Source organism: Scardinius erythrophthalmus (genome assembly GCF_964197995.2).
Source record: "Scardinius erythrophthalmus genome assembly, chromosome: 24".
NCBI lineage: Eukaryota > Metazoa > Chordata > Actinopteri > Cypriniformes > Leuciscidae > Scardinius > Scardinius erythrophthalmus.
Window position 1 is genome coordinate 13,991,349 of NC_138244.1, and position 18,145 is coordinate 14,009,493.

Consider the following 18,145-nt stretch of genomic DNA (forward strand, 5'->3'; position numbering starts at 1 on the left):
TGGTCATTTCTATTTTCAAAATAATAACAATAATTAACTCCTTGATTTAGTACTGGGCTCACCTCATATAGGTTGTTATATGCATTCATTCCATTCCATTCCATTCCATTCCATTCCATTCTCCATTTATTGTAAATGTTCAGATTTTACAGATTACCCTATACAACTGAATAACTTTTAAGCCTCCCGATAATTTACAAAGAACATCAATACATTTTTGCAATACTTAAGACTGACCTTAAAGCTTAAAAATGCCTTTGATTGAAAATATCTGGTCATTCAGATGTTAAATATTATAGTTTTTCCTTTTGTAACCTCCTTAAGACAAAAGCTGCTCTTCACACCTGAGACTTTACAAGGTAAAATTATTACAGTAACACATTTTTTTCTAATTTTACAGTCAACACTCATTATTTTAAATGAGCAGACAATAGTTCAACATGATCTCATTAGTATTCATAAGTACAGGTATAAGAGCATTCTTACATTTTTGTACATAATTACAATTTCCATGACAGCTTTTAAATCAAACCTTTTTACATTTGAAAATCTTTAGAGGCGTGCAAATGTTTATCAATACTTTTTATGAATTGTATTGCATTTAATATAAATTAAATCAAACTGGTTTAATGATATTTAATTTAACGCATATACACTCCCCTAAAGGATTATTAGGAACACCTGTTCAATTTCTCATTAATGCAATTATCTAATCAACCAATCTGCTCAGTTACTGGGATTTTCACACACAACCATTTCTAGGGTTTACAAAGAATGGTGTGAAAAGGGAAAAACATCCAGTATGCGGCAGTCCTGTGGGCGAAAATGCCTTGTTGATGCTAGAGGTCAGAGGAGAATGGGCCGACTGATTCAAGCTGATAGAAGAGCAACTTTGACTGAAATAACCACTCGTTACAACCGAGGTATGCAGCAAAGCATTTGTGAAGCCACAACACGCACAACCTTGAGGCGGATGGGCTACAACAGCAGAAGACCCCACCGGGTACCACTCATCTCCACTACAAATAGGAAAAAGAGGCTACAATTTGCACGAGCTCACCAAAATTGGAGAGTTGAAGACTGGAAAAATGTTGCCTGGTCTGATGAGTCTCGATTTCTGTTGAGACACTCAGATGGTAGAGTCAGAATTTGGCGTAAACAGAATGAGAACATGGATCCATCATGCCTTGTTACTACTGTGCAGGCTGGTGGTGGTGGTGTAATGGTGTGGGGGATGTTTTCTTGGCACACTTTAGGCCCCTTAGTGCCAATTGGGCATCGTTTAAATGCCACGGCCTACCTGAGCATTGTTTCTGACCATGTCCATCCCTTTATGACCACCATGTACCCATCCTCTGATGGCTACTTCCAGCAGGATAATGCACCATGTCACAAAGCTCGAATCATTTCAAATTGGTTTCTTGAACATGACAATGAGTTCACTGTACTAAAATGGCCCCCACAGTCACCAGATCTCAACCCAATAGAGCATCTTTGGGATGTGGTGGAACAGGAGCTTCGTGCCCTGGATGTGCATCTCACAAATCTCCATCAACTGCAAGATGCTATCCTATCCTATCAATATGGGCCAACATTTCTAAAGAATGCTTTCAGCACCTTGTTGAATCAATGCCACGTAGAATTAAGGCAGTTCTGAAGGCGAAAGGGGGTCAAACACAGTATTAGTATGGTGTTCCTAAGAATCCTTTAGGTGAGTGTACAACGGTTTTACTCTACTGCGTATGCATCAACAATGTTTTCTTATATTTCATTCTAGTGGAGCTTTTGCCATTTAAAATGTCTTTAAAAGTTCAATGAGAGTATCACTACGAGGATTGAATTCGCTCACAAAGCTTCCAGCGATTTCAGTTTGGATGTAGGTTTCGTAAAGATTTGCGAGTCTCCAAAACTCACTAAAATGTATGTGCTCACTTTCCACATAGTGGAACATTATCGTCAATCTGTCATTATTTCTTTTGCTCTTGCCACACATTTCCTTTTGACACATGACTCGCAGGTAAGAACAGACTCACTTGTTTCAAATGATCCAATTAGGTTCAGGTTTTGAAATAATATTTCCTACAGTACCTCGCGGATGCGGACCTTCCACACCTCGTCGCCATCCACGAGGAGGGCTGCAGAATCTGTGGTGTTTGGTTGAGCGGTGGCACTCATGTCTGGGCATCTCCACTTGGGGAGGGCGAGGATAGCCAAGGTCGGGGTGATGAAGGTGAACGTCCCCCCTTGGAGGATCGGCAACCTGCAAAGTCATAAAGAATGTTTATTTTGCTCTGAGGCTATTTTATTCATTATGTCAGTTAAATCATAAAAACATTGGCAGGAGTCATGCAAAAAAACCATCAATATATTCCTTTCACTGAATTATGGAGTACATAAAAACCATTGAATGCAAAGGTCTCGGCTGAAAAGACGAGAGCCAGACTGATTTTAATGTACTTCTGTAAATTTACTTAATGTACTTAATGTAAATTCTGTCATTATTTATTCACTCTCATGTCATTCCAAACTTCTTTCTTCTATGGAACATAACTACAGATGTTTTTGTCAGTCAGTGTTCAATGTTGTTGATTTGCATTGTATGGACAAAACCAATACTCTTATGTTTTGTACTATTACGACTCTAAACTCTTTATTCTTTCCCTGCCACTGACAGAATTTTCTGGCAATCCATGTTTTCACTGTTATGCATTAGGGGGCCCTATTACACATCTTTTGATATAGTACAGTATCTCTGGATCAGAACACAGGAGAAGAAGCAGAAACAACAAGCGATTGAAGCATTGCTTATGCACATGTAAAATTACGCGGTGTTGATGAATGAGATCTACTGGATCTATGTTTTTGATCATCGTTCTGAATCTAATTCGGATGTAGTCTTTGACAAAAAAACATGATTTTCTCAGCTTTTTGTTCAAAATGACACTTTTGTAAAATGAAACTTACCCACACTCAATTGTTGATAAAAAAGAATGCATGAAGCTAGAACAAAATGCTTTATTCCCCAAGGAACCTTTCAGTGAACATGCTTAAAAGAACCATTATTCTCTTAGTGCAAAGAAGATTGTAATAACTAAAGAAACTTTTTCCACTATAAAGAACCTTTTTGTGCATTTCAAAGATTCCATGGATGTTAAAGGGATTGTAAACCCACAAATGAAAATTTTACTGATGAAATCTGAGAGCTTTCTGTCCCTCTATTGGCAGCTGCGCAACTACCACTTTGATGCTTCAAAAAGTTCATAAAGAGACCGTAAAACTAATCCATAAAAATTGAGCAGTTTTGTTCAAATTTTCTGAAGAGAAACGATTGCTTTATTGGTGGAACAGATTTAATTTAGGCTTTTATTCACATATAAACACTGATCAGCGAACATAAACAGAAGTTCAAACGAACTTGCTTGACGAGCGAGAACAAACCTCTTGCTGAAGCTCAAATGTCCTGCGTAACACACGAGAATGAACCTTATTGGTTCTTGCGGACCTCAAACGTGATGCGTAACACATGAGAATGAATCTCATTGGTTCTTGCGGACCTCAAACGTGATGCGTAACACATGAGAATGAACCTCATTGGTTCTTGCGGACCTCAAACGTGATGCGTAACACATGAGAATGAACCTCATTGGTTCTTGTGGACCTCAAATGTGATGAGTAACACATGAGAATAAACCTCATTGGTTCTTGAGGAAGCTCAAACGTGCTGCGTAACACACAAGAATGAACCTCATTTCTTTATGGAACCTTTAACATCCATGGCATTTTAAGGGTGAAGGCATTTTTTTCAGGCAGTGTATATAACTTCAGATATCACACATTGAGGAATGTCAATCCGCGTACCTGGTCCCGAAGGTGGTCTGTAGCAAGGTGCAAAGGCCCGAAACGAAGAAGATGGTAGAGATGAGTTGACTTTTGGCAGCGTTGTTTTCTTTGATGCACAACGGCTCAGCCAGGATGAGAGGAATTGCCAGGATGCCACCAAATGCCAGTATGTAATGCTGTGTGACGCAAGAAATGGGTATGAAGCGCTACCATGGATGACACCGGGCTTAGGTTCATCGCAAACAGCTTGTTATGTGGGACGAGACCCAATCTAAGACAGATGATCACAAAAAATGTAGCAAATCTTAAATCCGGCCTGACTAAGCCAGGGAGACGTGCGAGAAATGGAAGACAGATGTTGGCCTATCTGTTGTGAATATATAGCACCTCTTTACTCTCACCAGTAAGCTTCATAAATTTGTCAGGCTCAGAAAAAGTTAAACTTGCCTGAATGCTCAGCAGCTTTGATGAGAGATTACGGTGCGGATATGGAGATGGTGCACGGGAGACTATTTATAAAGCAGGAGAGGTATGGAAATAAATGTGTACAGTTTGATGCTTTATGTTATCCACACTTAAATTCCTGTTGTTTTATTGTTTTCCGGCTGTTATAGTTTATGCTTTCACAGCTGCCTTCCCCCAGAAGTCAAGTAAAGCAGAGCGGGTAAAACAGTTTTGAATTGAATTTACAATTTCATAACCCTATAGGGACGTGCATTAGCATAAAAACACCGTTAATGAAAGCAGAAACGGCTGGGGGCTCCAAGGGAGTCTGTGCTGACATGAAATACCAGGTCTCTCCCTGCCTTTTCCTCCCCTCCATGACACCAGAGAGATGAAAGAGAGCATGCTGGAGGAGTGAGATTTCTTCTTTGTACTCCTCTTTACGCTCAGCACATCATCTTACCTCACATGTCAATGTGAGTCCCTTGTGTACCTTGCTGACCTTTCTCCCCCCCCACCCAGTTGCCTTTGATCTCCATGTGTCATCAGGACGTGTAAGTGGAATGCTTTGGCTCATATTCCCCTCACCTTATACATCAGATGTATATAATAAGGAATAACAAGGTCAAGAGTGGCAGTGAATCCTTAAGGCGCTTAGGCTGACGATGAGGATTAGTGGTGTCAAAGCAACCAGAAGTCATTCGTTTTTAATGAGAATTGGTGGTTTGAAATGAAAGAGACCATTTATAAAACGGAAACTGTGAACTCCTGTTCACACCAAGAATGATAACCACAAAAAAAAAAAAAAAAAAATGTTTTAAACTGCAAAATCTAGGTATTTCATTAGGAATCCGCATAGTCTGGAGTTTTGTGTGACGGTGAAAAAGTTCCCCTCGCAGATTTTGCTTGTTGTTAAGTTGATGGCATAAATTCGCTGCTTTGAACAACAAAAGCTGCTTGGTTTTAAACTCATTTCTGTGTGACCTACACTATTGACAATCGATAATGGATAATGTTTTGCTAATGTGACCGTACCTTAAGAAATAAGCGGAGACCATGCCAACAGTATAACGGCAGAGAGGAAAGATATCATTTGAATCACTTTCAGACCGATTTTTTTAAAAGCTATAGACACTATCGTAGTTAGCATTATAGTTGTTGTAATAGTTTTTTGTTCTTGGCTGGAATAAACCTTTAAGCGATAGTTCACACAAAAATTTCAATTCATCATCTGTCATCATTTTCTCAGCTTATGTCATTCCAAACCTGTATGACTTTCATCTGCAGAACATAAAAGAATGTATTTTGAAGAATGTTGGTAAACAACCAGTTTTGGATACCACTGACATTTGAATAACTATCCCTTTAAGCTATGTAAGCAAAATGCAAAGGGTCACTGAAATATACCCCAAAAGATTCATATTAAAATCAAATCAAATCCATCGAATTAAGAGCTTGTGAACTGCAAAACTGGATCATAAAATATATATCTATCTAGACTGGTACCATGCTATCCGTCATAAATAGTATTCGAAATTAAAATTAGTATGTCCCAAATTAAATTAAAGTGAGTATTTGTCACGTTCTGGGTTTTGTTTCTTGTTCCTGGTTCTCGTCTTGTCATGTGATTCCCTGTTTGTCATGTGATCCTGCCATGTGTCTTGTCATTGGTTAATTGTCTGATTATTATTCACAGGTGTCCCTTGTCTTGTCGTTAGTCTTGTGTATTTAAGCCCTCATGTTTGCCCCGTGTTTTTTATGTCACGTTCTGGGTTTTGTTTCCTGTTCCTGGTTCTCGTCTTGTCATGCAATATGTCACGTTCTGGGTTTTGTTTCTTGTTCCTGGTTCTCGTCTTGTCATGCAATACTAGACAAAGACACAGGGCAAACATGAGGGCTTAAATACACAAGACTAACGACAAGACAAGGGACACCTGTGAATAATAAACAGACGATTAACCAATGACAAGACACATGGCAGGATCACATGACAAGACGAGAACCAGGAACAAGAAACAAAACCCAGAACGTGACAGTGTTCCAGAGATACCCAAATGGTCAATTACTTTCGGTTATAACCGGTTAGTGAAGATCCATGCACACTCAATAGCCAATATAGCCCATTCACTTGGATTCATTGCACTAATCAGGTTTAGCAGAGATAACTTGGTATGTTTAGTTTCATAAGGAAGGGGAGGGGGCTAATTCAAAAACCTGCCTGGTCACGTGAAAAGACCCGTGTCTAACGTGTGTCCAAGGGGCTCTACACCTGGCGGGACGAGCACAGGCCTCGGCAGCAGACGGTATTGAGAATTAACAGAGGTTTAGATGTTGATGAATTATTCTTCCATCATGGTGACAAGTGTTGGCTTTAGTTGGGCTCTTGCCCTTGACATTTGAACATTAGTTTTTCTCTGGCTGTGTGTTAAAAGGCACAATTGTTATAGCAAAAAAGCCAAGAGTAACGTGATCCAGTGACTATGACTGCATATTGATGTTGTCATCAATAAAGATTATAAGTCAGTAGCATCTCATTTCATCTAGACTTTAATCCCTTATTGTATGGGTCTTTCCACATGATTGTTATGAAAGTCCTGTGATTTTTACAGCAGGAAATCCAACAGAATTGTTGAACAATTGTAAAAGCATTACGCAGAATTTTTTTTTTTTTAAATGCCATGTTATTTTATCACACATAGACATCAACAATCAGCATATGAATCTCAACAATGGTGACACTCAAATGAAAAGCTTAATGTTGCAATGCATGCTGGGTACCTAATAGTACACCTATACTCAAAACACTTTTAGAATGTGAACTAATGATTTTCAGTAAAGACTACTGATGTAAACTTGATTTGTCTACTGCACCCACTTAAGATTATTTGTTAATACAACTCAACAGGTTTAGTTGCAGCTTGTGTAAAAACTAAAGTGGTATAGGGTAACGGGTTTTCACGCGATTTGTGAGTAAAGTCAACTAATTCGGGTTAAGAGAGGCTTAGATAAAGGGGTTTGAATGATTAAAAATCAGTATCTAACCTGAAAAAAAAAAAGTTTATTCAATGTTATCCGCATTATATTTCATCTGCAAAAACATGATACGTAAAAAAAGCGGATCTGTGAAATATCAGAAGAGACCAAGCTTCAGTGCAACATTCCTTTGTATTAAGGAGTTAACCTTATCTTTAGTCACTCTGCTCATGCCCTTCAAGGCAGCTCTACCATCCAGATGTTTACTCACCTTTTTCTTGGCATGCAATGAGGAGAACTCTACCCTCCAGCTCAGTTTAACCAAGAAACCAATTAAAGGTCAGTTGTTTAAGTCAGGAAATACCTGTTCGCTTGAGAAGAGATGTGCGCAGAGATGTCTTTACGTGTGGCTGGCGTTAAGCTGCCTTTCTTCAAAGGCTAACTAGAGATTTGTTTCATGTTGTGTCTCACCTGGAAACCCAGAAGAATGCAGAGGTACCAGGGTGGGCGATCATTGATGGAGTAGATAAGGTTGCCATCGGGCCTTGGGTCCAGGCCCTCTTCCAAACTGTCAGCACGGGGTTCAGTGATAACATTCTTCTCAGGGTCATTGCTGCCATCTGAAATCTGAAGGTAGTGGGGATTATTCCAGCATCTAAGGAGAGTCAGCATTGAGGTTAATTAAGAGAGCAAAGGGATAACCACTGAATCCTTCCGAGAAACAAGATATGGAGACCTTTAATGTTCAGAGAAAAGCTCTGTTCCAGAACCTAGGCAGCTGCTTTATTCTCTGCAGCATCTTAACAGTAATGGAACCTCATAAGCGACCATTTTGGCAAACTATAAGGCAGCATTTCAGTATAGATGACATGAGGGAAATGACACACTGAACCCTGGATAAACTGGATATATACATGGATATAGTCAAATATGTATATTTTTCTCAAGAGAAACCACGCCGGATAATGGGATAATGGGATGGCAGCTGTATTGCGCCATCAGCCCATTTCGTGACACGGAGGATATGTAAAAGCTGACAAAAGGCCTTGATATTATAGGTACTGCTCTAACAAAAGCCACATTTTTAGCAAATATTATCTCTAATAATTCATGTGCATCCATGTTGTAATTTTCTTCATAGAAGATGGCAGCGACGCACAATGGAAATGTGAATAGTTGAGAATATGAGAATAGTTTGAGAATACTTACTTGTGCGCTCTCGAAAGACTGTATATTTTTTATTTTTGCAAAGGTCCCTTTAGGGCACCTTACTATTGAAGCATAAATATACTTTTGTAAATTATGGATAAGACTGGCCATCTTTATTTTCTTATTTAATTCTAATTTATATAATTCAATCAAATTAAATTCCTAAAATATTTTCAGTATTGAAAGAAAAAATATCTTGCTCTGCCCAGCATCACAGTGTTGCCAAGTCTGCGGTTTTCCTGTGGAATTGGGCTGCTTTCACAATGTTGCATCAGGTTTTTTTTTTTTTTTTGTGTGTGTGGATGTGAACATGATAGGTCAACATTATCCTGCTAACATTATAATCAGCCAATGACAGTGACGAGGAGGCACTGCCTCCTCTCATGTGACCTTTCTCTATTTTTTTTTTTTTGCAATAACCCCCTCAACTGAGGCAAAAGAGATACTACATCCCTCTGAAACTTTATCCACTTTTATTTTAGAAAATTCTTCTTCTTCTTAAATGATGTCATGCTAATTCTTTTCAGGAGGCTCTGTCTTCTGTGCCTCCAAGAAGAAAACACACTACCAGACATTAATGCATTCCTGTCTCATCTTCATAACTCTCCTTCTAAATACTAACTTTCTCGAGTGACTCATTCAAGTCAATGAGTTTCCCAATCACCCCTTTTCCTTTCGCTTCATGCTCATTGAGAAGTTCATGCATGCAGCCAAATAATGGGCCTTTTAAACAGTGTTTGTTCTGTGGTAGATCTGCAGTTAAGAAAAATAGGCCAGAGCATCTCACGGGGGATAGGCTATACGATACAGCAAACAAGAGACTTGATTTAACGCGATTCGGTCCAGCGCATATGCATGTATGAATGATTTTAAGGAGTTTGCTCTGTTCTTTTCATAAGCTACATATCCTCAGGTCAATTTCAATACATAGCATCTCTTTAAAATTATGATTCATCCGTGCGTGAACGAAAAAGTCATTATGAGGTAGTGAGATTGATGATGTCTTAAAGGAAGAGTTCACCAAAAATGAAACTTCTGTCATCATTTACTTAGCTCATGTCGTTCCAAACCTGTCCAGGAACACAAAAGAACATTTTTAGCAGACTGACAGTGTCAGTCACCATCTATGTTACTGAATGGGGAAATAAAGATGCAACAACAGTAAATGGTGACTGATGATGTCTAAATAACTATCTTTTTGTGGAAGACATATGGATTTAAAACAACAAAAGATGACATTGATTTTCAGCTTTGAGTGAACTAACAGACAGATAGATAGATAAAGTGACAGACAGACAGATAATATAGACAGACAGACAGACAGATAGATAGATAGATAGATAGATAGATAGATAGATAGATAGATAGATAGATAGATAGATAGATAGATAGATAGATTGAAAGATAGACTGACAGACAGACAGATGGGGGGGCGTGGTTAGCTGGTACCACAACTTCCAATAGGAAAATTCAACTGCAGTAGCCACCGTTCAACCTGAAGAGGGCAGCACTCAGACGTTTTTACACAATATAGAATTAAAACACTTTAAACCCAAATGTCAAAAAAAAAAAATGACTTGAATCAATGAAAAGCATTAATAAAGCCCCAGTCTTACAGATCATTAACTAAAAAAAGTTGGTTTAGGGTTTAGTTACCCTTTAATAGTTACTTTTTAAAAGATTTTTTAATAGCTAACTGAATGTCATACGCATGTCAGAATGATTTTACAGGAATGTATCAGTATGTAATTTATGCAAACATTCTAAAGTTACATGTAACAACAGTTCTTGGAAAGCAGAGCTGCCAACTCTCGCGCAATAGCTTTTCACACGCTCTTACGCCACACATCCATTTTCTCATGCAGAGAAAATTTGCGAACCAAAGAGGACACCGACAGACAAGAGTCAAGACAGAGCAGGTTACTTTTGATATGAGATAAATTTTCAGCTCTCAGATTCTGTCAATTTTATTACGAAATTCAAACAATGAGTATAGGCTACCGTTTTGGCGCTTTTAAATTTAAAGGGATACTTCAGGATTTAGCATTAAGCTTTGTATTAGTAGAAAACCTGTAGTATTTTCGAATTACCATGCTTTCCACCCTCATATCCCCCTGAGACAAGAGATTTATCTATTTTTTGTCTGGAAAAAGTCCTCCGATGACGCAAAAATCGTCATTTTGCGTCATCGGAGGATTTTCTGGCCAGAGGCTAAAGAGATGGCGTTGTTCCACGTTTTCAGCCCGCCCATAGGGGGTGGGATCTCACTCACAGAATGTACACAGTATCAGCCGTCTTTCTTTGGAAGCTAAGCTAGCAGGCTCTTGTTCTGTGGAGAAAGCTGAGTAAATAGGGGTTACCATCCTCCTTTTCCCGGACTTGTCCGGCCGTCGAGATCGTCCAAAATGTACGGGATTCAGCTTTTGCGTTCTGCGGTCGCCATTCATTGTTTACATGCACACCTTTTGTTTCAATCTAACTGAATTCATTCCGATTGGTGAATCTGAATGTAGTGTTTACATGAACGCTAAACAAGTGATCGGTTGATGTGCGTTTTACCATTGCTAAGAAAATTCCCGCTCCTCCGTGAGAGATGCGAGACCCGGCGCGTCTCAGTAATGACGCCACTGGCCTCGCGCCGTTCTCCCGCGGCCGTCAGCCTCGTCCTGCTCGCCACAGTAAACATGATGAATGAATGGCGACTGTAGAACGCAAAAGCCGAATCCCGGACATTTTGGGCGATCTCTAAATCCCTGGCAAACTCATCACGTAGGCTAGCCTTGTTGTTTGTTTTCAACTGCGCTCCCTTACCGGTAGGCGTGGCCTCCTAAGGCAGCGAAGCAAGTGCATTCTGGGAGTTGTTGTCTTTCATCCACATAAGCCAAAAATACATTTTCTGGGTTTTCTCAGTCTAGAAAGCTCCAAATTAAAAAAATTCTTCACATTTCTTCTACTTAAATGACCTATTTTAAATACACATTCATCTTCCCAGAGGTGAAGTATCCCTTTAACAGATCGCTGTTGCGCCTCAGTTCAAGCGGCACGTGAACTGATCATCTCTCTTTACTAGCCTACTAATATTACATAAACACGAATTATCAATAGGTATGTTGAAAGATACAGCACAACTTATCGAAATGTATTCCTCATACATAATATCAAGCAATCAGTGTTTTTCAACAGTGGAAAGAGTTCAATAAAATAGCTGGAGTAGGCTACATCACATAATGTTATACATTTACCTCAGGGAAGCCATTTAACGACGATAGCACTTAAGTTGGCTAGAAAAATTTGCATTTTATAATATATTTAGCATTAATGAGTATTTTGCTAAATATGTGCATTAGCCTATATTACATATTTATTATATTTTTTACTTATAGGCTATCATTCAAATATTAGTTGTTGTTGTAATAAAAACCGCATTAGGCTTTTATTTAATTTGAGTTGTTATTTTTAACCTTTAATTATACCAGCTGACAGGGCTCTATAGCCTATGTTTAGGCTACAGCATTAGGTGAGATTTTCTTTCTTGAGGAAAAATTAACACTACTGTACCTAATACGAATCCAAATTGAATCAAGGTCGGAATAAAATCACAAGAATTTGTATCAAGCAATAATAACAGCAGTAGCCTAAACCGAGGTTTTTCTGAATGGAATATAATCATATCGACACCGTGGGTGTTGAAAGCAAATCACTAATAAAACCCTCAGTCTGCTTTCCCAACAGGATTATCATTTTTGCGTAGGCTACTGTAGCCTATGTGTGGCATTTAAATCCACTTAGTTCTTGTTTCGTACGCAACCATGCTTCTGTTTCAAGCTCTGATGTTGTTTGTACCACCATCCAGTCACGTCTAACACACCAAATCCGCCATTAAGGATATGAATGCAAATGAAAACACTATGCATTCACGCTTCGCTGCCGCCTCGCAGTGGTAGTTGGTGGGAATTTCATTCACATTATTAGGCCTCGGGTCTAGCACCGCTGTCTCCGTCAAGTACACACATTATGCCTTCACGTGCTATCGGAAACTTCCTACTTCCCACTTCTGAAGTCGTGATTACGAGTTCATTGCATTCAATTTTGAGTTGAGACGGCGTTCATGTCCAATTTTTTTAACTAGGCGTTTTTTACGATAATTCCAATACCACGTGAAGGCAGAATTAGTAGTCTGGACAAATTGTAAGTTATATTTTTTATTAAATATAGGCTACTAATGTAAGTATAAGTCACAGAATTCACAGTGCCTCCCAACCAGGCTGTGTTGTTATGCACTGTTTTTGACTAATGCTTTGTTTAGGTTTGCAGTTTATTGTTGTATTGTGAACGTTTAATCAATGATGTAGTTGCTCATGACATGAAATTCCACATGGTGACTGATCCTCAGTGGCGGATTTAGCAAATCGGGGGCCCAAGGCGAAGGTAGGCTATGGGCCCCTACCCATCCAATCTTTAAAAGAGAACGAGAAAAAATATGTACCGACTGAATGGTGGATAGGCAGGTAAAGCTAATCTACGGGGAAGTAAAGGTTAGAGAGGAGAAAAAAACGTCCCCTTTAAACCCTGCATAGGCTACACTTCTTTACTCCTAAACAGAAACATGTTACAATGTTTACATGGTACAATTTCTGGTAAGCTATGTTTTTTTTGCTTGGCAAATTTCACCATTTCGATTAAATTCTTGTGATTTGATTCAATATTGACTCATTTGGATAAATATTAGGCTAGGTAACGTTTCACAAGACAGGTGTTACTTTTTCTCAAAAAAAAAAAAAGCCCTCTCATCTGGTATAATTTAAGGTTAAAATAAGTAATATAGTACACATATTTAGCCAAATACTCTCTATAGCTCTTTTTTTCTAGCCAATTAAATGGATTTCCTGAGGTAAATGTTATGTGACGATTGTTCTCCAGCTGTTTTACCTCTTTCCGCGGTTGAAAAACACTTATTGATCGATATTATGAATGAGGAATATACATCTCGGTAAGTTATACCTATATCTTTCAACATTGTTAATTTGTGTTTATTTACTATTAGATAGAGATGATCAGTTCACGTGCCGTTATAGGAATCTGTCATGTCACATTACAGTAAAACGGCAAAACGGTATTGTTTGAATTTCGTAATAGAATTGACAGAATCTGAGAGCTGAGATTTTTTTAAATATCATGATTCATAAACTGCTCAGTTTTTTCTGTCGATCTCCGTGTCCTCTTTGCTTCACGATTTTTCTGTACATTGGACGTTGTTGTTCCTGATCTGTATCCCCAACAGTAGCCATAAAAAGTTTGTCATCTTTGGCAGCATTCCCAAATACTTATCAGCGTCTTTTCACTTTTTTTCTTTTATTTGAGCCGCTTGGGTAACTTCGAAACTTTATATTTTCGCGTTTAGACTCGTCTTGCTCAGGGCATCGATTGCTCTATTTTGTTACTGCGTGTTGTTTATCTTTTGCGCCGCGCACTTTTTCGGACTTTTTGCACAGCCTTGTCACTTTCGCAGATGTGCAGTAAAAAAAAGTGAGATAATGGAATAGTCCAATGTAGTGAGGCGGGGGGGCTCCTGTCTGCGACACTAATGATTGATGCCATTTTTCTCAAATTGAGTTTTAGAAATATATAAAAAATAAATAAATAAAAAACTTAAGCATAATAGGGCATTTTGGGGGCCCCTAGGTTGCTCGGGGCCCAAGGCAATTGCCGACCTTTGCCTAATGGTAAAGTCCGCCCCTGCTGATCCTTCATAAAACCCAGTTGGCCTGTATCTGCAAAATATTAAAAGCTGGTTGAGGGAGGAGTGTTGGTTATTGTTGGACAATAGTGTCTATTTTTTGCACTTAAGGAAGTAAGTAGTGTGTTTATCTAACAACAAGATGGTGTCCCACTGTTTCCCCCAAAGCCATTTGACCTTTCTAAATCTGTTTTCAGTCTGTAATTAAATTACTCTGGTCTTTATCAGCCTTTCCCTCCACAACATATGAAACAAATTGACAAGAGCTAAACTTATTCATATCTGTTATGCTATATTTTGTAATAATGCTCTCTTTTATGGACAAACCCCCCCAAAACGTAGGCTATTACATACATGTTGTAACCCATATAGCCTATATATCTGTAATGAATGAATGATAAACGTAATTATTAAAGACGCATTATCAGAGAATGATTAAATAAATAAATGATATATGTTTATGCTTTACAATGTGATTTTATTTCAACAACTGTAGGATATTCTGCAATATAAATGTAGTGTCGTAAATAATTTTTCTAGTGTGTTCATTAATTATACTTGCAAATATATTTCTTACATCATATTGGAATCAGATTTAATTATTTAAAACTGAACTTCATATGCAGTTTCATTGCATATGACATTTTTCTGATTTTGCGGTGATGTGTGTTACTGGCCCTGTAAAGCATATTAATAATACATAATGTGGTGGCAACAAGAATTTCTCTAAACCATTGGCTTAATATTACCTCAACAAGCCCAGCATTCATGGTCTGTCAAGACCACAAATGATTTGTTATTAACTTCTCAGATTACTCATGTTAGTGCTGCAGAATTCCACTATGACAAGATGGTTATGATGATTTGAAAATGATCCTAAGAAATTTGGAATCCAGTTTGAACAGTTGCATTCTGTCACATATCACAGAACTCTGTTAACCCATAATCCATCACATGGCTCCAGAAAACAATATACACTAGTATTGTTTCACATTCGTTAACATTAACAAAGATTAATAAATGCAGTAGAAGTGCAGTTCATTATTAGTAAATGTTAATTTCAACATTTACTAATACATTATTAAAATCAAAGTTGTATTTGTTAACAATGCACTAACATGAACAAATAATGATCAGCTGTATGTTTATTAACCAGAGTTATCATGGATTAATAAATAATGTATTGCTCATTAATAAGTAAATAGTTCAAGTTAAGTTAGTTAATACATTAACTAATGTTAACAAATGAAAACTTACTGTAAAGTGAAACCCATGTATTGACTTGCTCGTAGCTAAAACTGACAAAACAAGGCTTTCTATAAAATCACATGTGATGAAGAGAAACAAGCAGCAATTGATAAAACTTGTTTTCCTCAGAATTGAGCGGTTTAGAGCATTTTTTTGGCACTTACTTCAAAAGTTGAGTCTGTTGCTCCCTGGTTTCTTAACACAATGTCAAGCTTTTGGTCCTGTTGAGTGAGATGCATAGCTGACCTGTAGGTTTTGGAGAGAGAGACGGCGGCCACACTTCTGATAGTTTCAGAGAGAGAGAGAGAGAGAGAGAGAGACACTGGCCTTTGCGGTCTGCTGGTCGTCAAGGAAACCAGAGCTGTGTTTTACATGCGCCTTGAACTTTTGAAGCATTTATGTAATCGGCAGCTTGACCAAGGGTTTTGGAGTCATGTGCCAGCCTGAGAACTATATATGGCCACTGATAGTGCCCAAGACCACACGATCGAGTGCTTCCAGTGTTTGTGTTGATTTTAGGCAGATCAAACCAACCCTGACTGAGCACGAGGAGGACCAGGGGGTGTTCTTTTGCGTCGAGTGGAACAGGATACACGCTGACTAGAGCGGTGCAAATCAAAATCTATGCTCCAGTCTGGGAAAGACACTTTGTAAAGCAGAAACAGAAGGAATCAACCCAGTGCTTATCAAGAACCGAACAGATATCTCCTTATGATGTTAAAGTGTCAACTTAAACTTCTTTAATCTGTTTTGTAGTAAAATGGAACACAGGATGACTTAAAGTTAATCAAAATAGACTGTAAAATTACATTTAGGCCCGGTTTCACAGACAGGGTTTAGATTAAGCCAGGATTAGGCCTTAGTTCAATTAAGACATTCAAGTAGCTTTTATAAATGTGCCTTAGAAAAAACATTACTGATGTACATCTTGAGAGAAAACAATGGCACTGACATATAAGATATGTCAGTGCAAGTTGCTTTCAGTTAAAACAGCTCAAACATGCATTTTAGTCTGAAACCGGGGTACGTGTTTGTTTTATATATTTAATGTTTGACCATATATGGTAAAGAAACAGCAGTTTTTATATGCTTTCTCATTCTCCCATCAAAATTATTTTAAATACAATTAATAATAATAAAATTTGTCTTTAGTAACATTATAGTACATTGACAGTAAAAATATAATAAAAACTGAGAATTCTCAAATCAATTACCAATATAATATATAATAATAACCCTGGATGTGACCCTGGACCACAAAACGAGTCACATGGGTACATTTTTTGAAAATTGAGATTTATACATCACCTAAAAGCTGAATAAATAAACTTTTCATTGATGTACGGTAGAGATACAACCATACAACTATGAAAATCTGGAAAGTTTAAAGTTTATGTACGGGATTGTGCTGCATTCACTCACAAAAATAAATGTTTTATATATTTACGGTACGAAATTTAGAAAATATCTTCCATGAAACATGATCTTTACTTAATATCCTAATAATTTTTGGCATAAAAGGAAAATTCGATATGTTTGACCCATACAATGTATTGTTGGCTTTTGCCACAAATATACCAGTGTGATTTGTGACTGGTTTTGTGATCCACGGTCACATATATGGTAAGGAAAGGGCATTTTCAAATGATTTTCCTATCAAATTATTATATTTAGACCAGTATATCTAGTCAATCGCATTTATGAGGCATGGAGTGCTGGTGTACGTTTGTAGCCATCATGCTTTTTGATTAACTTAACCAGCAAAACTTCATGGGTTAAAGGAATAGTTCACTAAAAAATTCTGGCATCATTTACTCACCCTCAAGTTGTTTCAAACCTGTATGAATGTCTTTCTTCTGCTGAACACAAAGGAAGATATTAATATTTTGAAGAATGTCAGTTGATGGACCCCATTGACTTCCATAGTATGGAAGTTAAAATACTATGGAAGTCAATGGGGTCCCTTAACTGACTTTCTTCAAAATACATATTTTTTGTGTTCAGCAGAAGCAAGAAATCCATACAGGTTTGAAACAACTAATCATTTTTAAGTGAACTATTCCCATCAAGATTTGCTTGTGAGGAACATGGCAGTGCTGGTCTGGACTATAGCACTAAACCAGCACGAATCAGCCTAGACCAGCATGGAAATTGATGGCAGTTCTGTGGAATCATCATTACATGAACTGCCATTTTGATGATGTCAGCTCTGACCCGATTTGCTCTAAATGCCTTCTCACTGTCACAATTATAATTGATTAGTAGTGTGTCAGAGCAGCTCCCTTTTAAACGGTCTTGTCATTATGGCTTTGCATTCGTCTGTTGGACTGATAAATAAAAGAATCAATTGATCTCTGTGACCTCTTTTTTCATCCTGCCCCCCTCATCAGCCAACAACCAAATAAAATACTTTCAATCAATAGATATTCAAAGAGCCCTTATAAACTCATCACAATCTGGGTGAAAGGTGACAGCTTGGCTGACGGGGTCAGAATCATATAAAAGATGCTGAGATGTGACTTGTATAACTTTTCACCTGGAATTTTTCTGTTTGTGTCTTTTGCTTTTTCAAACATGGTCACCAACCCCCTGTGACGAACAGCTGGACAAACGTCTAAATATACAGATTTTTTTTTTTTTTTTGAGGCCTTATAAGTTCTTACAAGTGGTGACTCTCATGCCTTTGTTAATTAT

General features: G+C 37.9%; 1 protein-coding gene across 1 annotated transcript in view; it reads right to left on the reverse strand.

Moving 5' to 3' along the window:
• LOC308684686 (solute carrier family 23 member 2) overlaps nucleotides 1-15,690 on the reverse strand; it is a gene marked incomplete at both ends in the record, with an annotated part of 29,333 nt that extends 13,643 nt beyond the window's left edge. The window contains 4 exons of the mRNA XM_081355936.1: nucleotides 2,089-2,260; nucleotides 3,859-4,016; nucleotides 7,729-7,884; nucleotides 15,616-15,690. Of these exons, the coding sequence (XP_081212062.1) occupies nucleotides 2,089-2,260; nucleotides 3,859-4,016; nucleotides 7,729-7,884; nucleotides 15,616-15,690 (561 nt within the window). The remainder of the gene's footprint in view (nucleotides 1-2,088; nucleotides 2,261-3,858; nucleotides 4,017-7,728; nucleotides 7,885-15,615) is intronic.
• Nucleotides 15,691-18,145: the final 2,455 nt, after the last annotated feature.